General features: G+C 43.5%; 1 protein-coding gene across 2 annotated transcripts in view; it reads left to right on the forward strand.

Moving 5' to 3' along the window:
• PAPPA2 (pappalysin 2) overlaps positions 1-23,102 on the forward strand; it is a 120,777-nt gene that overhangs the window by 95,439 nt on the left and 2,236 nt on the right. For both annotated transcript variants that reach the window (XM_053391237.1, XM_053391238.1), the window contains exon 21: positions 21,229-21,327. In XM_053391237.1, coding sequence (XP_053247212.1) covers positions 21,229-21,327 — 99 coding nt within the window. The remainder of the gene's footprint in view (positions 1-21,228; positions 21,328-23,102) is intronic.

Here is a 23,102-nt window from a genome sequence, read left to right on the forward strand (position 1 = left end):
GTACCTACTTACCTACTTGCACTGGTGTGCTTTTGAACTGCTAGGTTGGCAGGAGCTGGGACAGAGCAACGGGAGCTCACTCTGTCGTGGGGATTTGAACTGCTGACCTTCTGATCAGCAAGCCCAAGAGGCTCTGTGGTTTAGTCCACAGCGCCACCCGCATCCCTTACGAGGGGGATATATAAGCACAACTGAATGGGTGACATGAATGTGTACAACTGCCAAAATAGATCAAGGCAGTATACACACCATACGTTTAAAACACATTTAGAGCCCATGATTTCCCACAATGAATCATGGGAACTGTAATTTGCTAAGTATGCTGGGAATTGCAGCTTTGTGAGCAGTAATTTATGCTTTCCAGGATTCTTGGGGACATATGGTGGACAGATGATAAAAAGACATGTAAAAGAAAGGACTTAATTCTCACAGCAAATAGTTAAACTCTGGAACTCGCTCCCAGAAAGGATTAATGGAGGAGAAGGATTGGACAAATTAATGTAGGTGAGGGCTATTGATGAATCCTAGTCATAATGGCTGTGCTCTGTTTCCACCGTCAGATGCAGCGATGCTTCTGAATGCCAGTTACTGGAAACCAGAGGAGGGGAGAGGGCTCTTGTGCTTGGGTCCTGTCTGTGGGCATCTAGTTGGTCACTGTGAAAACAGGATGGGGAACTTGATGGGCCCTCAGGGTTTCAGGCAGGGGACAGGCCCAGCCCTACCTGGAGTTGCTGGGGATTAAACCTGAGACGACTACAGGCTTCCTCAACCTTGGCCCTCTGGGGTTTTTTCTGGCCTACAACTCCCATGATCCCTAGCTAGCAGGACCAGTGGTCAGGGATGCTGGGAATTGTAGTCTCAAAACATCTGGAGGGCGGAGGTTGAGGAAGCCTGGACTAGTTGAGATTCCTGCATTGCAGGGGGTTGGACTCAATGGCCCTCGGGGTATCTTCCAGCTACAGTTCTGTGACCTTTTGCATGCAAAGCTTGTGCCACTGGACCATAGACCTTCCCCTTTCACTGGCCATCTCCATTTCTTACCCAAGTGCTCCAAATTCTTACCAAATTCTATGGGAAACCTGAAGCAACCCTGAGTGCAGCATAGACAGTTGAAGCCAGCTACTCACAGGGAAGAGGCTTTTGGATTATAATTGTGGGCAGGCTAGCAGGGGGCTGGCAATGGGGAGACAGAGGTTTCAGACAGTATGTGGGTTTGGCATCAGGCTTTTGGAGAGCTTTAAAGCCAAGCATCTGTCATAAGAGTCTTCTGGATCAAGCCAAGGGCCCATCTAGTCCAGCATCCTGTTCTTTCAGTGGCCAACCAGATGCCAGTGGGAAAACAGCAAGCGGGACTCAAGCACAAGAGCATTCTCCCCTCTTGTGGTTTTCAGAAGCACGGCTGCCTCCAACTGGGAAGGCAGAGCCGAGCCATCGTGGCTAATAGCCTTCCATAGCCCTCTCCTCTTCCATGAATTTACCCAATCCTCTTTTAAAGCCACCCAAGGTTGGTGGCCATCACTGACTCTTATGGGTGTTGCATGGTGAGGTCCTTTATTTGATTTATCCTGAATCTTCCAACATCCAGTTGCATTTGATGTTCATGGGCTCCAGTCTTAAGACAGAAAGAGCAAAGCTTTTTTCTAGCTACTTTCTCCACGCCACGCATAATGTTATAAGCTTCTATCATGTCACCTTTTGCTTCTCCACACCAAAAAGTCGCAGACACTGCAGCCTTTCTTCCACACACTTGATCATTCTGGTTGTCTTTTTCTGAACCTTTTCCAACTGTCATCAACCTGGTCGAAAAGTAACGAAGAGAGATGAGGATTGTGCCAACTCTCAGCTGCAAAGCATATACAGTGGGTTTTGTCCTGGGCCCGTAGTCGTTCAACGTCTTCATAAATGACTTGCATGAAGGAATTGAGGGGGTGGTCATCAAATTTGCAGATGGCACCAAACTGGGAGGAGTAGCTAATGCCACAGAGGACGGATTCAGAATTCAGAATGACCTTAACAGAAGAGAACTGGGTGCAAGCTAACAAAATGAATTTCAATAGGGACAAATGTAAGTTTCTGCACTTAGGCAGGAGGAACCAGATGCACAAATACAAGATGGGAGACACCTGGCTTACCTAGCAGTACATGTGAAAAGGATCTAGGGGTCTTGGTGGATCACAATCTTAACATGATTCAACAGTGTGATGCAGCAGCAGCAAAAAAAAGTGCATGCTATTCTAGGCTGCGTCAACAGAGTGTAGTGTCCAGATCAAGGGAAGTAATAGTACATACGTATAGAGTACGTACCACTCTATTCTGCCTTCCACACCTGGAATATTGTGTCTGTTTCTGGGCACCACAATTTAAGAAGGATTTTGACAAGTTGGAATGTGTGCAGAAGAGAGCAACCAGGATGATCAAGGGTCTAGAAACTAAGCCTTACAGGAGCACTTGAAGGAGCTGGGTATGTTTAGCCTGGAAAAGAGGAGACAGAGGAGATATGATAGCCAGCTTTGAATATTTCATGGGCTGTCACATGGAAGAGGGAACATGCTTGTTTTCTCCTGCTCTGGAAGGTAGGACTTGAACCAGTGGCTCTAAGTGACCGCCTCTTCTGGTATGCCCCACAGAGGACCTTAAGGTCCATATATAGCAACACCCTAGAGGTCCCAGGCCCTAAGGAAGTTAGATTAGCCTCAACCAGAGGCAGGGCCTTCTCAACACTGGCTCCAGGCTGGTGGAACACTCTGTCTCATGAGACCAGGGCCCTGCGGGATCTGATTTCTTTCCGCAGGGCCTGTAAGACAGAGTTGTTCTACCTGATTTGGCTTGGAATCAACTTGATCCCCTCCCCCCTCTTTCTTTTTCCTTTCTCCTCCTGTGAAGAGGCTGCACCCTAATGTTTTAATGTTGTATCTTAATCTTTTAAATTGTATTTTAATCAACTTGTTTTTATTATTGGTTGTTAGCTGCCATGAGCCCGGTCTTGGCTGGGGAGAGCGGGGTATAAATAAAAATTTATTATTATTATTTATAAGTTGCAAGAAAGGAGATGCCAACTAAACATTCAGAAAAGCTTTCTGACAGTAAGAGCTGTCAATAGTGGAATGGTCTCGTTTGGCACTCTCCTTCCTTGGAGGTGATTTAGCAGAGGTTGGATGGTCATCTGTCGTGGATGCTTTAGATTCCTGCATTGCAGGGGGTTGGGCTAGATGACCCCTTCCAACTCTACAGCTCTATGATTCTATGATTCTGTGAGTGGTAGAATAACACTTCTGCTAAAAGGAAATAAAGAGCTGCAGAGGGCAGGGGGTGTCTAGGTATCTAAAGCCATTTGCACATAACAAAATACAGTGGTATTTTTAAGGGTTAAGTACTTAATTCGTTCCAGAGGTCCGCACTTAATCTGAAATTGTTCTTAACCTGAAGCACCACTTTAGCTAATGGGGCCTCCTGCTGCCGCCGCGCCGCCGGAGCACGATTTCTGTTCTCATCCTGAAGCAAAGTTCTTAACCTGAAGCACTATTTCTGGGTTAGCGGAGTCTGTAACCTGAAGCGTATGTAATCCGAGGGACCACTGTATGTATTTTATCAAAGTAATTGTTGAACTGAAATACAATTAAGAAGTATATTAGTAGTGAATTTTTTTGGGAGTGCAGACCCAAGAGAGTGGGTCCCTAAGCTATAGCTTGTTTAGCGTATACGTAAATCCGGCACTGGTCATCACACTGACAGTGGCAAACATGGCCCTGGGGGGAATTGGGTTGCTGTCTTTCTGTTGCAACACAGATCTTCAGTGCAGAAGCAGTGGAAGGGAATTCCTTAATCTTCTCTCATCCGGCCACTTTCCACAAAGCAACCACCCCCACCCCTGCACTTCTTAGACACCACCAAGCATGAAACTGCTTTGGGGAGAGGGGTTGCAGAGGACGAGTTACAAACCTGCCACTTGGTCCTCTTCTCCTGCAAATCATCCACCAGTGGAGGTTCAGCAAGAAGCTCACAGAGTCACAGTGCTTACTGCTGTCTGAGGGATCATCTAGGCTTCCACTTGCCCTGCTGCTTCCCCCCAGGAAAACCAGATCTCTACTGCTGAATTGGAGCAAATGTCAACTGGGTTTTATGCAGATTGATGTTTGCTCTGGTTTTGGCACTAAAGACCAGGATTCCCAGGGGAAGCATCAGGGTGAACAGAAAACCTATCCAGTAAGTGGAAGAGTGGAGGAGCCCAGAGCCATTCAGTGTGTTTGCTTAGCTTGAGGGCCCCCTCCTCTTTCTTACTCCTCGCTGCAGTGCTTCTTCTGCCTCCCCTGTCAATCCCAAGTATTTACATTAGCTGCTTTGCATTTGTGCAGCCTTTGTGTCTTCTCCTGACAAATATCAAGTAGGCAGAAGAAACAGGTAGACATTTTTTAAAGCTTTGATCTGAATGGGAGCCAAGGAGCTGTTGCCTCCTGCTGAAATAAGCCCCTCAGCTGAACGGAGCAGTCAGAAGCGCCGTAGCCCCTCCACCATCTACCATCCAGCACGGTTTTTCCTCCCTTTTTAAGTCCTGCAATATAAACTTGGCAGAAACCAGATGCGGAATGGGCCAGGAGGCCCCTGTGGCTTTGAGGCTTGTTTTCCATAACCCATTCTATCCTGTCGCATATTTAAGCAAGTGTTGGCTTGGGCAAAGGTTTAAAAAGGCCGACTGCTGTGGGTAGCAACCCAGCCTGGTGTTGTCAAGATGAAACCATTACCCCAAAGGTGAAAAACACCAGAGACAACAACCAATGTAAGGGATTACTCAAGTGAGGTACGAAAATGGAGCAATCAATGTTCCTAACGTCCCAACTACACAAGGTTGGTTGGTTAGCTGGTTTTAAACAAACAACGGCATTGCAAAGTTACAAAATACCCAAATGAAATTCCCTGGTTAATCTGATACGCTGCCATATAATGGCTATATCTGGAAGTCCACAACATTCCTGGTCATTGGACCTGTTTCCACAAATCCTTCATCAGAGGCCAAATTACAGCTTTGTTTTGTTACCCAGATAGAAAGCTTTGGTGTTTCCTTACACGCACGAACACACACATGTAAAAAAACCAAAACCACTTGACTGGAGGCAGATGGGGTTGATTTTAGGGAGTCAGCAGTACCAGTCATTGCATTCACAATAGCCTTGGCAAAAGGAAACTGGCCAAAACTTCCCCATTCTGGTTTCCTCTCTTGTTTGCACTCCGATTCATTTAATACTACAAAGACCAAGACGGATTCTTTCTTTCTTTCTTTCTTTCTTTCTTTCTTTCTTTCTTTCTTTCTCTCTCTCTCTCTCTCTCTCTCTCTCTCTCTCTCTCTCTTCTTTTTTCCTTCTTTCCTTCTTTCATTTGCTGTGTCCAAGGCACTCATTTGAAGGCAGGAGGATGTGAATCCATATGGCACCATGCTTGAGCTCTGCATTCAATGCACCCACCCACCTCCCCAGTTAATACAGATTTTTCCTTGCCAGGAAAAAAAAAATCCACTGAGTCCTTTTAAGATGTGAAAACTCTAAAGGTGTAGCTGTGTCAAAGCGGAACCATTTATGTTTCGTTTGTTTGTTTGTGATGCAACTTGTGGTATTTCTTTGGTGGGGAGTGGGGATGGGCTATTTCCATGCCTCCTCAGTTTCAGTTTGACTCAGCTGGGGATGCCTGAGCCATTAGCAGTTTAGTCCTGCTGGCCACATGACCCGGAAAAGCTGTCTGCGAACAAACGCTGGCTCCCTTGGCCTGAAAGTGGAGAAGAGCGCCGCACCCCAAAGCTGAATTCAACTGGACTTAATCATCCAAGGATCCTTTACTGCCTGAGCCGTTTCATTTCCAGGAAATATGGGGAGCGTGTTGCTTTTGTTTTCATGAAAAGAGGGGTGCCTATCTTACTATGCATAGGGTTTGTTTATTTTTGATCTTAATACTAGTGTGGGGCTTGCTCACCGTCAAAAAGCCTGGGTAGTTTGAGTCTCAAAGAAAGCTTTTATGAATTTATCTTCTGTTGGCGTTGAACACCACTGCAGCTTAGCGGGTGATTTATGCTAGATGTGCAAGGCGTCTGATGCTGGGATTCTACACATCTCAGAATAAAAATTAAAATTGGATTGATATAGTGGGGAAAAAATGTTGAAATAATAGCAGGATATATAGTGCCAATGGATCTTTTAACGTTTTGTTTGGGCTAATAAAGGATCAAATATTATTAGAAGACAAGTCATTAGTTCAGCAGTTCCTGACAGCTAGCTACTAGGGAACTGTTTATTTTAATGGGGGGGATCAGAAGCACTGGCAGAGGAAGAGAAGTGGGGGGGGGAGCGCACCGCCCCCGGCAGCAGGATCCCAGTGTGGTGCCATCGCGGCTGCCCCCCCACCCACGCTGGGTGTCACGTCCCCACAGGCAGCGTGCCACGCCCCCAGGATGCGTGCCATGCTCCCAGGACATGCACCAGCCCCACCTGCTCTCCACTCCCCGGTGCCGTGCTGGAGCATGAAGCTCCGCCATTGATCAGAACACCTTGGAAGAACGGATAGGTGGGATGTTGTAAAGATGTAAAATGGACAAATATTGTGAGAATTAGTGGGGGGAAACAACCTGATGATCTTTTTAGTTGAAAAATGGTGCAACAAGGTACAAGAGTTATAAACTAATTCTAATGTATAGCTTTAACTTTGTTTTCCTTTTCCTTTATATTTTGGATGATGTTCTGGTATATTCGTTAATGAGCTAATAAAATTTTTGCGTACACACAAACAAACAAACAAACAAACAACTGAAGTGCAGATGCAGCAAGTGTGATGCACAACAAATGCACAACAAGTGTCCCATCAGATACCTCCTGTGGCTGGACAACTGCAAAAACCACACCCTGCTTGTTACTTTGTGCGCATGCTCAGTGAGGTGTGACAGGTAGCGTGTGGTGAGGAGCATGAACGCAATAGGTACTTAGCATGCACTGCCCACTGGTGTGGATGGGATACTAAGGATGTGAACATTTGCAAAGGTGTGGGCTGGGCTGTGTTATTGCATATTCTGATAGAAGCAGAATGAGAAGGAAAAGAAATCTGCAGAAGTAATCCATGAGAAAGCACCCTTTCCTTCCTTCCTTCCTTCCTTCCTTCCTTCCTTCCTTCCTTCCTTCCTTCATGACATTTATGTTTGAACGTCAGTGATTCAGTTTCAAATTCCTGAGCTACTGGAACTCACCCGTCCCACAGAGGTCTTGTAAAGGTATAAATGATGGCTGGTCCCCACTGTGGCTACCTAATAATTTCCAAAGAGAACTGAGGTAGAATAGCAGCCTATTGCCTAAGACTCAAAACATTGCTGGTTTTTATTTATTTTATTATTAATCACATTTATATACCACCTTTATCTCACAGGGATCTCAAGGTGGCAGACACGGTTCTCCCCCTCCCCATGTCATCATCACAACAAGCCTGTGAGGAAGGATAGACTCAGTCTCTAAGAGATGGTGACTGTCCCAAGGTCACCCAGGGAGCTTCATGGCTGAGGTGGGATTCGAACCCTGCTCTCCCAGGTCCTGGTCCAACACTCTGACCATTACACCAGGCTGGCTCTAGTCAGAATCACATCTCTACCATGAAGGTGGAGGCCCTTCCCCCTACTTCTCCACTTGCAATAAAACTACCTTACTTTAGGACTGCATTGACCGGAAAGCACATTTTAATTACAAATACTTCCACTTGGTTCTCTGTTCTCTGTTAATGAGAATCACAAAGCCATACGAATACTTCAAGAGAGGTTCATGGGTGATTTAAGTCTAATTGTGTGAATATTAGGAGAGGATTGGCGCTTTTTCGAAAAAGCTTTGCCAGTGCTGCTCTCTGCTGGCTCTAGGTTGTTCAGGCTGGTTCAATGTTGCAACTTCATCTATGCTACCTTCAAAATAAATAACCAGGAAAGTGTTATAAATCAGTGTTTTAATAACTGTTTTCACTGCAGATTAATTCGGGGAGGGGGGAGTGTTTTAAAAAAATGCTCTAAGCTTCTTCGAATTAAAAATGGCATGAAAGATTACGGATAGTTTTGTGAGTTTGCCTGGCTTATGGCAGAGGCTGCTTCCTTGCATGGAAGTGCGTCTACTTTTGACATTTTTGAGCAAAAGGCAGATTGAGGGGGAGGAAAGCTTTCTCTTAAAAGCAGCATAGGGCTGAAATCTTGTGTCTTAGTGTCACAGATGAACTTAAATTATTGGCAACTCGGCTGGCAATTTGTTCACCAGTGAGAGCTGCATCAAAAAATATGAGCCGCAAGTGGCAGCATTTCTGTTGCTGAATTGGCTGCTGTTGATATAATGTAGTTGCTGAAAGTGTCATGCCTGGATTAGAGGCCAGCTAGGAAGGTCCTGGATCCAGAGTAGTAGTTGTCTTACAGTCTGCAGGGAAAGAGCCTGTGCCTTCCAATTAAAAAATAGTGCAAGTCAATAGAAATATGGATGGTACTGAGCAGAACTCAGGGTTATCCCAATGAACTAGATTGGCACTAAGTTCAAGAAAAGCAAGATACTTTTTTCACATTGCACATTATTAACTATTGCATGGAGGGAAAACCGCTTGGTTAGATAGCTGTTGACAGGCAGATCTTTGATGAAATGGTTTAATTGTTTTTAATTGTTTAACTGTTTTTTTAAAGTTATCAGCCATGATAGTGAAGTGGACCTTCCATGTCCAGAGGCAAAATACCTCTGAATATCTTAGAAAGACATATGGGGGGGGGGGAGAGCTGTTGCCTTCATGCCACACTGGTGAGTCTCCCAGAGTCATTAAGTGGGCCTTTGGTCTGGACCCAGTATAGGGATACTGTCAGGGTTTAGCCACACTTTTCCTCTTCTCTTGCTCCTTTAGTGCTCAATCACAGCAAAGGGCAATTCAGGTTTCCCGCAGATTGCTGTCTGTTCCGATTTAGAGCTAAAGAGCAGGTTTTCCCTGGGGAAGGAATGGGGCAAGTGGAAAATCACTTGGACCCATGCTTCCTAGACCCGGGGTAAGCACAAGTGTGGACAAGCCCTTACATTCTCATATTGGCAAATTGCTCCTGAAGGAAACTTGACCCAGTGGGTACTGCCAGAGATTGCCCAAGACATTCTGGTTTCCAAAGGCATGAAGTCCACCACCATCTTACATAATTAGCATTAACACCGGGAAGTTCCCTTGCACAAACCCTGGTGAAGTAGACCCATTCATTTCAATGTGGTTTGTGCAGAGAACATCTCCTACTGATGAATGAAGCCACTTGAGCCTCTCTTCCAATTTGCCAGCCTTAATGACAGGCGCCTCACAGTGAGGCCATGCCTGGATAATGCTTCCTGCTCTGAGGCCCTCAGTGTTTCTCAAAGTGTGTGGTATTGGGAAGACATCTACTGATGGGGCTATTTTGAAACGTCCCACTGCATAACAGGCACTGAACAGGTTTCTTGCAGATTGTTACTGTAAGCCTGGTGTTAATCTTGATACACAGATTTATAGAGGGGCTTCCACCATCTCCAGTTGCCTCCCAAGTTGTGTGCCCAGTGCAGTAGCCTTGGTGCAACACCCAGTAATCTTCTCTTCTCATTTTCTTCTGTGTTTTTTTTTTTAAAATATTTTTTATTAAACAGTTTTTATAATCACACAAACATAACCTAAAAACAACAAATACATAACCACACAAAAACAAAAACAAAACAAAAAACAAGTACCATTTCATATCCTAATTTCTTAAACCTTTCTTCCTCGACTTCCTCATGCCTCCCTTTTCTGTATTCCAAATTCTAATCAATTGCTCAGCAAATCTTCCCTTATTTTACTTTAAATTTAAGCTAATCTTCCTTATTCTCCTTGTCTTAACCATTGCTAATAGTAACCGTTTACTTTCCAGTCCAACATCATTCTAACTTTCATTAATTTTGTAGTATTTCTTTAAATAGTCCTTAAACTTTTTCCATTCTTCTTCCGCTGCTTCTCTTCCCTGATTTCGGATTCTGCTCGTCATTTCTGCCAAGCCCATGTAGTCCATCACCTTCATCTGCCATTCTTCCAGTGTGGGTAGATCCTGTGTCTTCCAGTACTTTGCGATAAGTATTCTAGCTGCTGTTGTAGCATACATAAAGAAAGTTAAATCCGTCTTTAACACCCCTTGGCCGACAATGCCCAAGAGAAAAGCCTCTGGTTTCTTAGTGAAGGTATATTTAAATACCTTTTTAAGTTCATTATAGATCATTTCCCAGAATGCCTTAATCTTCGGGCACGTCCACCAAAGGTGAAAAAAAGTACCTTCCTTTTCTTTACATTTCCAACATTTATTATCAGACAAATGGTAAATCTTTGCAAGCTTGACTGGGGTTATGTACCACCTATAAATCATTTTCATAATATTTTTTCTTAAGGCATTACATGCCGTAAATTTCATCCCGGTGGTCCACAACTTTTCCCAGTCAGCAAACAAAATATTATGACCAATGTCCTGAGCCCATTTAATCATAGTTGATTTAACCGTTTCATCTTGTGTATTCCATTTCAGCAGCAAATTGTACATTTTTGACAAATTCTTAGTACTGGATTCTAACAATTCAGTCTCCAATTTTGATTTTCCCACCTGGAAACCAATTTTACTGTCCAATTTAAACACTTCATTTATTTGGTGATAGTGCAACCAATCTCTCACCTTCCCTTTTAATTTCTCAAAACTCTGCAATCTCAGTTTGTCCCCTTCCTTTTCCAAAATTTCCCAATATCTTGGCCACTTCGACTCCATATTTAACTTTTTAACTGCCTTCGCTTCCATTGGCGACAGCCACCTTGGGGTTTTGTTTTCCAGCAGATCTTTATATCTCACCCAGACATTTAATAGTGCTTTTCTAACAATATGGTTTTTAAAACTTTTATGTGCTTTAACCTTGTCATACCACAGATATGCATGCCACCCAAAAATATTGTTAAAACCTTCCAAGTCCAAAATGTCTGTGTTTTCAAGAAGCAGCCAATCTTTTAGCCAGCAGAAAGCTGCCGCTTCATAGTACAGTTTAAAGTCTGGCAGGGCAAACCCCCCTCTTTCCTTTGAATCCGTTAATATCTTAAATTTAATTCTGGGCTTCTTGCCCTGCCAGACAAATTTAGATATGTCTTTCTGCCACTTCTTGAAACAGTCCATTTTATCCATTATTTGTAATGCTTGGAACAAGAACAACATTCTTGGCAATACATTCATTTTTATAACTGCAATTCGGCCTAACAAGGAAAGCTTCAAGTTTGACCAAATCTCCAAATCTTTTTTCACTTCTGTCCAAGTTTTTTCATAATTGTCTTTAAATAGATTCACATTCTTAGCTGTCATATTTATACCCAAGTATTTCACTTTTTTAACCACAGTCAACCCCGTCTCATTCTGAAACCTTTCTTTTTCAACCTGTGTTAAATTTTTCTCCAAAACCTTAGTCTTTAACTTATTCAATTTAAATCCTGCCATTTGACCAAACTCTTGAATTATTTCCAAAACTCTTTTCGTACTAGCTTCTGGCTCTTGTAATGTAAGTACTAGGTCATCTGCAAATGCTCTCAATTTGTATTGTTTAGCTCCGACCTGAATCCCTTTAACCAGCTGGTCCCTCCTGATCATATTAAGCAAAACCTCCAGGACTGATATAAAAAGTAGTGGGGAGATAGGACATCCCTGACGTGTCCCTTTTTCAATCTTGAACCCTTCTGTAACCACATTATTTACAATTAATTTTGCTTTCTGTTCAGAGTATATTGCACCTATACCATTTTCAAACCCTTGGCCTACCCCCATCCCCCGGAGGTTCTTCAACATGAAACTCCAAGATATATTGTCAAAGGCTTTCTCAGCGTCCACAAATATCAAAACAGCCTTGGTATTTATATTCACTTCCAGCTTCTCCAAAATGTCTATTATGTTCCTTACGTTGTCCGACAAATGTCTTTTCGGGAGAAAGCCCGCTTGGTCCCCATGAATCTCCTCCATCAAAACTCTTTTCAATCTCTTTGCTAAAATATCAGCAAAGATTTTGTAATCCACATTTAGTAGCGAGATGGGTCGGTAGTTCTTAAGTTGGGTCTTTTCAGTCTCTGTCTTTGGTATAAGTGTAATGTAGGCCTCCCTCCACGTATCGGGTGCTTTCCTCCCCTCCATGATCTTGTTGCAGACTTCCTTCAAAGGTTGTATCAACCCTTCCTTCAAAACTTTGTAGTATTTGGAAGTCAGTCCATCAGGTCCAGGTGATTTGCCCAACGTCATGCTTTGAATGGCATCTTCTATTTCCTGTGCTGATATCTCCTGGTTCAAAATTGTCTTGCTTTCCTGCGAAATCTTTTTCAGCCCATTTTTCTTGAGGAATTGTTGTATGTCCATTTCTTTCTGCGGCCCTTGTGTATACAGTTGTCTAAAGTAGCTCTGAAAACAATTCCTAATTTCCACTGGGTTACATATGTTCTTTCCTTCCACTTCTAAGTTTGTTACCGTGTTGAGTTTTTGTCTCTTCTTTATTTGCCAAGCCAATAACTTGCCACATTTATCTGCAGATTCAAAAGTCTTTTGTCTCATTTGTTTAATTTTCCATTCTATTTCTTGATTCATCAGTTCCATATATTGTATTTGATGCAATTTAATTTCTCTTAAAATCTCTTGCGATTTTGGCTTCAATCTTAGTTTCCTTTCCCCTTCTTTTATCTTTTCCAAGATTTTCTCTTTCCTCTCATTTTGCTTTCTTTTCTTTAATGAATTTTGTTGTATCAAAAACCCTCTCATCACGGCTTTACTTGCGTCCCATACTATTCTTTTTTCTACTTTAGTCCTTAAGTTGATTTCAAAATAATCTTTCAAAGTTTTTTGGGCCTTCTTGCAAATCTCCTCGTCTCTAAATAAGGTGTCATTCATTCTCCATCTGAAGGAGCCAGTTGTTGTTTGCTTCATCACCATCTTTACTGCGTTATGGTCGGAGAAGGTTTTTGGGCAGATTTCCACTTTCTTTATGTTCGACGCCATACTGCTAGTCACCCAAATTTGGTCAATCCGTGTCCATGTCATTTTGGCTTCAGAAAAGAAGGTTCCCTCTCTTTCTAATGGGTGTTTTGTTCTCCAGGTGTCAATCAAGTCCATATTGTCAGTCATTTCAAAAAAAGTTTTTGGTAGTCTTCCGTCTTTTGTGATTACCTGTCTTTGTGCTTTGTCCATATTTGTTGAAACTACTCCATTCATGTCACCCATCATGATTAAATTGTAATCCATATGGTCCATCAAAATCTCATGCAACTTCTTGAAGAATTCTGCTTTCCCTTCATTTGGTGCATATATTCCCACTATCAAAAATTTTTCTCCTTGAGATTGAATTTCAATTGCCAAATATCTTCCTTGGTCATCTTTGAAGATTTGTTTCGGTTGCAAATTTTCCTTTGCGTAGATCACCACTCCTCTCTTTTTTACTCTGTCTGAAGATATAAATTCTTGTCCCAATCTCTTATTTATTAATAATTTTCTATGTGCTCTTGTCACATGAGTCTCTTGTAAACAAATCAAGTCCAATTGGTCTTTCTTTAAAGCATGAAATATATTTTTTCTTTTTCTGGGATTATTCAAACCGTTACAATTCCAGGTTAGAAGTTGCAAGGCCATGATGGGGTTCTTTACTTCCTCCTACAGCTCCCAGTTGTTGTTCGTCTTTTGTCGGTGGTTCCGTGTCCGTATCTAATGGTCCCTTACTTGAAGGGTGTCCTTGTCCTGGAAACGTCTCTTTCTGTAGGTCTTCTTCGTGTTCTCCCAAGAACTTGTCTTTATCACTCACTGTCTTTATTCTTCTTTTCTTCCCCTTGTATTTAAAAGACAAGCCTTGGGGAAACTCCCACCTGAATAGTATGTAGTTCCTTTTCAGCAGTGTCACCAAGTCCTTGTAAGGGCCTCTTGCATCCAAAATACTTTTAGGAATGTCTTTAAAAATCTCAATGTGGAAATCTTCAATTCGAAGGGTTGTTTGATAGTGCAGGTTCAGTATTTTGTCTCTCTCCTCCTTTGATCTTAAAGTTATCAAGCAATCTCTGGGTCTGTTCTTCCTCTGCCTTATTCCCAGTCTAAATGCACTCTCTATCTTAAATTCTTCCTTATTCAGCTCCTGCTTCCAAAAGTCAGAAAATTCTTTTGTCAAATAATCCACCAAGTTATCTCCTTCCTTTTCCGGCACAAGTCTGATCCTTAGATTTTTCTCCTTGCGTTGCATATCCTGCATAGAGAGTGCCAGCTCATACTCATCTAATTTCCTGTGCACCGGTGGAAATTTTTCCTCAGCAGCAGTTGCAATTTCCTTAGCTTCCTCAGCTATCTTTCGTGTTGTGGATGAATCTTCCAGTAATTTCCCAATTGCTTCTGCATTAGAGTTCACTTTGTTCCCGAGGTCAGTTATACTTTTGGTATTTAAATCAATTTTCCCAGAGATTTCTTCTATTTTCTTGTTTGTTTCAGCGCCTTGCTTCTTTAGTTCCTCCAAAGAGTCATTTATTTTCCCCAATGCCTTTGCAAATGCTTCTTCTGAAGACATTATTTTCACTTTTGCCTTTGTGACAGCTGCAGTTCCAGAAGCCCCTGATACAGAGGCCCTTCTTTGCATAGAAAGATCGACTTTGTATTGTCTACCGGATCTCAAAGTTGTTTCTTGTGAGTCCTCTTTCTGTTTACCATCTGCCATAACAAAGTCTTTCACTCAAGGTCATTCCCACACTCTTAAGCTGTCAAAAAAAAAAGTTCTCAGGTTTTAAACTCCACTTGTTGCTGAAACTATTCACAAGTCCTCTAGAGGGCATAAATTCAGTTCTTTAACTTCAATTTGTTCCCACACCTTCCAAAAAACAAAAGCCCTCCTAGTCCCTTTCAGTTATTCTTTTTTCTTTGTAAAAGATCCAAATCAATAGTATCCTGCAGATAACTTACTGTGCAACAAAATAGGATGTTTCAAGTTGAGAGTAACCAAAGTCAGTATTACAGTTACTTTTTAACCTTCTTGTAGCGACAGTCCTTAGCCGGTTCCTCTTCTCCGGCAGTCCGACCCCCAGGTAAAGAAGCAGCGGTAAACAGTTCAATTTCTTTTAAAACAAGCAGGAAATCACTTTAAAGTCTTCTTCCCCCCCCCCTCCTGCCTTCGGGGGAGGGAGTTCTTTGCTTGGTGGTGGATTTCTTAGTTCGCAAATCTCTCCTGTCAGAAAGTTACAGCTTAAATGCCTTTCACTTTGGTCTTGCTACAGAACGGAAAGCAGACTTCCTTTTTGATGCTTATCCGTCTCGGTGCCCAATTTCTTTAATTTTAACGTCCAATTATGTTTTAAAGCTCAATCCTACTCACGGAAAGTTGCTCTTTTTGATCCAAATTCACCGGAAGAAGTCAGCGCTCTCCGCTAATGGCGACGCGGCTTCGCTTCGCAGGCTGGGTGAAAGCGACTCTCAGCACCGCTCCATACACCCTCCGCTGATCCGTAGCCTTTAAAAAGGCTATTTCACAACGTCGGGGGGGCGCAAAGGTGCCCGCCGAGTCTCCAGTTCACAGGCTACGCGCCTGTGATTTTTTGAGGGTCCTCGCTCCACCGTAGCTGCAGGACCCGAACCTACGAAGCAGATCTCTCCCGGAGCTCCGGGAGAAATCCGCCATTAAGCGCTGGCGCTAACCGGAAGTCCCCTCATTTTCTTCTGTGTTGTCCCCGAGTTTACTTTTCTCCTGTGAATCTCAACACAGAAAGAGTGAAAAAAGACAGCAGGGAAGTGAGAAGCAGAGGATAAAATGAAAGGAATTCTGCAGCCATCAGATGGCCAAGAAAAATATTGAATCCAAACAATGAACATGGCAATTTTGTCTTACAGGCTGCATTCCCTAGTCATCTTCCAGTGGGGAGTCAGAAGCAGCCAAGAAATCTTGGGCTCATTGCCTCATCAACTTGCATGGGCACACGTGTGTGTGTGTGTGTGTGTGTGTGTGTGTGTGTGTGTCAGAGTAAGAAAGAGAATGGTGTACACATAGAGGCCTAGTGCAATGATGTAAGGCTGGAAGCCGATAGCCACAAACTTGCCTCAGCTGTTTTATGCCATAGCCTCAGGCACCTCCAAACTTGCAATGTGTGTCAGCTGGTGCGCTGCTCCATGTGCATTTGGTCATGAAACGTTGCATGATTTCTTGCTCTCTCCCCTCCCTTGCCCTCCTGCCATTCGTAGGCCACTTGTGTTGCTTTTTGTAGTGTGAACTCAAATATGGCAATCCAGTTATTGGGTTTGCATTATCATATCTCAGCATGAAACAGAAGCGAGATCTTGTTGCTAAAGCCATCTGTAGTTTTTGCCACATCAGTTTGGTGCTTGAAAGTACCACCATGTGGTACTCACTACAAGAGAGCATATCTTTGCTTCTTTCTGAGGGCCTGTCTTATCTACAAAGTGCCAGGAGTTGAAATCTAGATGTTCCCAGTCTGTGCTTATCAGAACTTTTTTCCAGGGTATTTAAGCCAGATAGATTTCCTTCCGCTGGTGCTCAGTCATTCACACTTGCCAAACTGTGCTAGGCCTGGCTCCAAAACAAAAAAACCATAACTTCTTAGTGACTTGTCATAATGAGACTTCAGAATATTTTGCAGACCACTAGAACTGTTTCTCCCTTTTTCATACTACAGGCTGGAAACCATTATAGCCATTCAGATAAGCCCACAAAAGTTGGTAGCCCACAAAAAAGTTCACAAATACCATGTGGCACAGCATGAAAAACAGGAATCTAATTCCTGTACAGTTTCCAAGAGTTTCATTACCTGCTTCAACCTACAGAGGAGCAGGTGACCATGGCATGAAGTCTAGGAGGATACATGCAGGAGGTCTAGCAGGCTGCTGTGTTTGGTAAAGACAATTCAGGACTTCCTCTGGTTGATGTGGGATTGGGCATGAAAGCTGGGATTCGCTTCTGCTGGAAGCTTGGAGGTCCTCTTTTTCTCTGCAGTTCTGAATCGGAACTCTGCAACCACTTGGTGGAAGAAGTAGGTCCTGTTTTTAAGCAAGACACGGGAGGTGAAGGGTGAGAGAAGAAACTGGTCCTTATTCTACAACAATTTGTTCCATCTCTCTGCTCTGAGCAACAGGTTCTCACATATGGTAGCAAGATGCATGGCTGTTGGTTATGAGGTCTTCTGGCGAAGGTTGGGATTAGTGGTTTCAGAAGATGGTGCATGTATAGAAGGGAGAGGAGAAAATAGGGGGGGAAATGCTCTCTGAATTCATACCTATCCAGCTAGGATGCTATACTAAAACTCTCCCTAGATCTTCCAGCAGTGAAATAATGAAAGAGTACAATAACATTTACCAAATCTTATGTGAGCTGAAGGCCATCTCCTGCAATGGATCATTCCCCTACCCTCCACCAGCACACCCCCTGCTGTACACAAAAAGCACAAAAAGCCTCTCCAGAATATTGTGGGCTGTTTTTCTATGGGGCTGCAATTGGAGGGGGAGGAACCACCCAAGAATGAAGGCATCTTGCATTGCAAACTGACTGGAAGCCATTCTCTCTCAGGAACCCAAATTGCCAGCCTCTCTCATATTTTACCAACCACCCCCACCCCAAATAATTTTTAACATGACTTGTCATATCTCTCCAGAGCTGTCTTATGAGTCCGTGTTTGTTCCAGCTTGGATATGTTTTTGGTGGCTTGAAATGGTTGGGAGGGGAGCAATTAGTGGTCATATGTATATACTATGAGGACAAACCATCTTCGCCCCAACCCAGCACCTCCTCTCCACAGATGTTAATCTGGAAGTCATTTTGGACTAGCATCCGGGGCAACAGGCAATTGTTTGCAATAATTATATGGAAACTTGATAAAAAGTGCATTTTTGGTTTTGCCAATGAGTCATGATACGGATAGAGGAAAAATCCTTGCCACGTTGAACTCTGCAAAAAAAGGGGGGGATATGGAGATGGTGCCCAGATTATCCCTCTCTCTAGTTATGCTGTTCTCTTCTGTGCCTGCTATCCTGGTGCTGACAATTATCCCAAGCACTCTGTGTGCCTGATTCTGTCATTTTCAATAAGCAGGAGACAAGCATTGTCAGGAATTCTTGCAAGGGCTAGCTGGAAAGGGAAAATAGTGCCTGGGTGCCAGATATTTTGTACAAGCTGTTGGGAATTGAATAATCCTTCTGGAATGTTTATTTCAGTGACCATCTAATCGTGTATTCCTAGAAAGAAATGTGAGGAGCTAGACAGCATCTGTGTTTGGCTCCTCCTCCTAATGTACATTGAATGTATGCACAGGTATACGATGCTCTACAGATATCCAAGATCATAGGGCAGATTCGAAGGGACACACTCCTAATTATAAGATTTATTAACATTTCTTTCTTTGTTTGATGGTATTTACCTGTATCGAGCCTTGACTTTTTGAAGTCTTCTTCACAAAAGAAAGTGCTACACACAATACACTTTTAACATATGAACTCCATTAGGACAAGCCTGGCCTCCTGCTTATATGGCTGTTAAAAAGGATTCAGCAAACACACATCAGTGGTAGTCAGGGCAGCTTAACTGCAAACCTTTAGGACACTTACTAGAGGCCACATTTATCTGGAGGGCAAGCGGCAGAGGCAGCCGGCTGTCTTAATCTTGCTGTACATGCAAGCTGTCTGATCAACAAAAGGCAACAGGTGGGCTAATAATGCATTGGCAATATTTATGTAACCAGACAGCCTTTCCACAGTTGCTATCTATATCAAAGTTTGTTTGTTTGAGAATGAACTGGAGCTGGGTGGTGCTGTAAGCACAGCAGCAACAAACAGCAACTTTTGCATGAGAGCTGATCCATGATCACTTTATGTACCTTTGAGGACTATTAACTTGCTGATGGAGAAATATCGTTGAAGAACTGTTCTGTTTGCTGTTTGCTGCTGCTGTGCTCATAGCACCACCCGGCTCCAGTTCATTCTGAAACAAACTTTGATATAGGGATGAACTGTGGAAAGGCTTTCTGCCTCAACTTCAGTGTTTCTTTGTGGTTACACACCATTCTAAGCATTCCAATATTCATTTGACTTCTGTTAGTCCGTGACTTCTTGCACGTATTATATGGCTTTTGTTTATGAATTAAGAAACAATTGATAGTGTTTCATAAATATTGCCAATACATTATTAGCCCACGTGTTGCCTTTTGTTGATCAGATTGTTTTGTGTTGTAACACAGGGGATTTTCTTTGTCTCATACTTCTACATGGAAGCTGGCCAGGGACATCTGATCAGCTGCTGTTGGAGGCAGAATGCTGCCCAGCTGGTGTAATAATGAGACTGCAGCCCTGTGTTCACTTTCCTGGTAGGAAACCTCATCAAAAGGGCTTACTTCTGAGTAGGCATGTATAGGATTGCTCTGTGAGAGAGTGTGCTGGGAGGTTGATGGTTTAAATCTCGTCTCTGCTACGAGCGTATGAGGTAGCCTTGGACAAACCACGATCACTTAGTGTTAGATCCCTTCACTCTCAACACTTGCAGCACAGGGATAATAGAAGAAGAAGAAGAAGAGTTTGGATTTGATATCCCGCTTTATCACTACCCTAAGGAGTCTCAATTTTGAATTATGGTGCTGGAGGAGACTCTTGAGAGTCCCATGGACTGCAAGAAGGTCAAACCTCTCCATTCTGAAGGAAATCAGCCCTGAGTGCTCACTGGAAGGACAGATCCTGAAGCTGAGGCTCCAGTACTTTGGCCACCTCATGAGAAGAGAAGACTCCCTGGAGAAGACCCTGATGTTGGGAAAGATGGAGGGCACAAGGAGAAGGCGACAGAGGACGAGATGGTTGGATAGTGTTTTCGAGGTTACCAGCATGAGTTTGACCAAACTGCGGGAGGCAGTGGAGGACAGAGGTGCCTGGCATTCTCTGGTCCATGGGGTCACGAAGAGTCGGACACGACTAAACAACAACAACAAAGGAGTCTCAAAGCGACTAACATTCTCCTTTCCCTTCTTCCCCCCCAACAAACACTCTGTGAGGTGAGTGAGGCTGAGAGACTTCAAGAAGTGTGACTGGCCCAAGGTCACCCAGCAGCTGCATGTGGAGGAGCGGAGACGCGAACCCGGTGCCCCAGATTACGAGACTCTTAACCACTACACCACACTGGCTCTCTGTAATAGTCACCTTACAGGGCTTTTGTGAGGATTACTTCAGTATGTGTGTAAAATGTAGATTGTTATCTGTCTATCTGTGTGTCACTCTGGCTTTCCTTTTAACCAAAAAGCGTGTAAACTTATATGAGAACTGCTCTTTTCTTATCATTGGCCCTAAAGCTATTACCTTAAACCTGCACCATCAGTCTAAAGCAATCACCCAATATACTTTGACAAAAGTGCTAAGAGGTCTCTGGTAAAGAATCATGGGGGCTAGTCTGTGGTTAAAGAAAAATATAACAAACAAAAATTCTGTGCCAAGCGAAACTGAATTCTACAACATGCAGAACTTTGAAAATTCAGCATATTTTACAACATAGCTTATTCTGCTTAGTTGCCCATGCATTGTTGTTGATGTTCAGTCATTTAGTCGTGTCCGACTCTTCGTGACCCCCTGGACCAGAGCACGCCAGGCACTCCTGTCTTCCACTGCCTCCCGCAGTTTAGTCAAACTCATGCTGGTAGCCCATGCATTACAAACATATATTTGCAGCCATAAGTGCCAACAGCTTAAAAAGCAATAATGCCAAGACTCTTAGGAAACTGAATTTTGTGTTCAGTTTCCTTTTCTGTTTGCATAAAATCCTGGCATGTGTGCAGTAACTTGGATTCCCAGGATTATTTGGGACCGTAAAGGTTGCAAATGCCATTGTACAATGTTTCAAGGAATTGCCAGGTGGACTTTGGCGCTTCTTGAATCTTCCTATTGAAACGACCTTCCTTGCGGCAATTCTCTTCAGCCCTGGCCAGCATGGTCCAGTGGTGAGGGATGATGGGAGTTGGTCCAAAACATTTGGGAGACATCAGGTTGAAGAAGTCTGTCTTAGGCTACTGCTCAGCTTATTCACTTAAGTCAGAAGAAGCTTTGTGACTCTGGGAGGTGTGAGATGTAATTTGTAGTCAAACTAATGCAGTATGTTCATATATTATTATATCTAGTTATTCTCATTGTCAGTAGTATTTTCATTGTTTTTGACCCCAGAGCAGTTTCCTCTTCTGTTTTCCTGCTCACTGAATGCCCTTTTCTTTTTCCAGCCTTTTGAAGCTGATGGCTGGTGCGACACTGCCAACAACCGGGCCTACTGCCAGTATGATGGAGGGGACTGTTGCTCCTCCACTGTCTCCTCCAGGAAGGTAGGTGGGATGTTGGGGGTCCATTAGTTTAGGAGAGTGCTTAACCCTTGCCCTGCCAGTCTGTATTCCCCCAAACACCCCCCTAAGCTGCTGTTACCCCCGCAAGCGAGAATTGTGAGTTAAGCACCAGCCCAGAACATTGGAGAGGGTAAAAGTGGCGATGTGAGTAAAGGCAGGGAGTGTGGGGAGAGTTTTAGGGGGAAATTGACTGGTAGTGAAGGGGTAAGCACTCCACATTCTCATTCTAATGCAAAATCCCCCCAGGGCACCTTGCAATGAAGAAGGGGCTCCAAGTTGCCTGCTGTTGCCGCATTACATGCAGTGGTGGCTGGGGCCTGTTGGGACTGGCGAGGTGGAAGTAGGAAGCAGTTAGATCCGGTAGTAGGGTGAACCAAAGCCAATGGCAAGGAGAGGCAACTCATTCTGGTTTTGTGCCCGTCCTGCTCCCTACAAGGGAAACATGGAGACCAAGGAGGAGGAAGCTGACAGGCAGACCGGTTGCAACTTAAACAGCAGGCAGATGTTGGTGGGGCAGCACCACATCTGCCCCAGTGAGAACATAAGAAAAGCTTGCTGGGTCAGGCCAATGGTCCATTTTGTCCTGCACCCTGTTCTCATGGCCTCCACTGGCGGTACGTAGTTTTCCCCTTAGCTACTTACCAAAAAGCAATTAGCTTCAGAGACACTGCTTAGGATCAGGGGTCAGCAAACTTTTTCAGCAGGGGGCCGGTCGGTCCACCGTCCCTCAGACCGTGTGGGGGGGCGGGACTATATTTTGGGGGAGAAATGAACGAATTCCTATGCCCCACAAATAACCCAGAGATGCATTTTAAATAAAAGGACACATTCTACTCATGTCAAAACACACTGATTCCCGGACCGACTGCTGGCCAGATTTAGAAGGCGATTGGGCCTTAGTTTGCCGACCCATGGCTTAGATTATGAGGTTAAAGGTGCAGATAATAGAATCCACAAGCCCCACCCCCAGTTTCAGCGAAATCATGTCACTCCTGTAGCCTAAAACAGTGTTAAGTGGGCTATTTCAAAAAATAAATGGAGGCAGGTCCTTCTCCTCCAGTGAAATAGCTTACTTATATTAGAAACCAATGCAAGCTGGGTGACTTATTAGCATTAAAAAAAAAGGACCTTGCTAAGTGCTGATTCACACATGGAAGTACATTGTTTTCCCTCCTACATTTAATTATAGTTGATGAGTGGCCATTTAATGGTTGAACTGACTCTACTGAAAAGCATTGTTATGTGAAATAGTATAACAACTTCTGGTTGTGCTGCTGTGACTTTCATGGTCCATCCACATGTGCAAATTATGGATAGGCATTCATATGTGAACCAGTTCCAGTGGTTTGCATATCTTTCCTGTTAACAGTTCTGCTAGTGCCTTTTCTATGAATGAATGGAGCTTTTGCCAGCGATGCTTGAACTGCTTGATCTCTGTATATTCTAATATGAACTGACCTGACCCACAGCTCCCTGATCAGAGCTCAATTATTTACCAAGTTGTGATTCAGTTCCCTGCTTTAAAAATAGTAAGTTGGGCTTTAAAATGTGTCATTTGAGAGCAGATATGTTAGAAATGCATAGATGTGAATTTCCATGTGGTAAAAAAAAAGTAAACAGGTCCAAAGATGAGAAGGACCAGACATCTACCAAATTACCCATCCCTGGCCTTTGTGAGTGTGGGCTTTTAAAGCCTTGACCTGCCTGTTTCTTGACTACCCAAGCACCTTTAGTATAGCCAGTGTGGAGCATGCATG

This window comes from Podarcis raffonei, chromosome 6 (assembly GCF_027172205.1).
Source record: "Podarcis raffonei isolate rPodRaf1 chromosome 6, rPodRaf1.pri, whole genome shotgun sequence".
In the NCBI taxonomy this organism is placed as follows: Eukaryota; Metazoa; Chordata; class Lepidosauria; order Squamata; family Lacertidae; genus Podarcis; species Podarcis raffonei.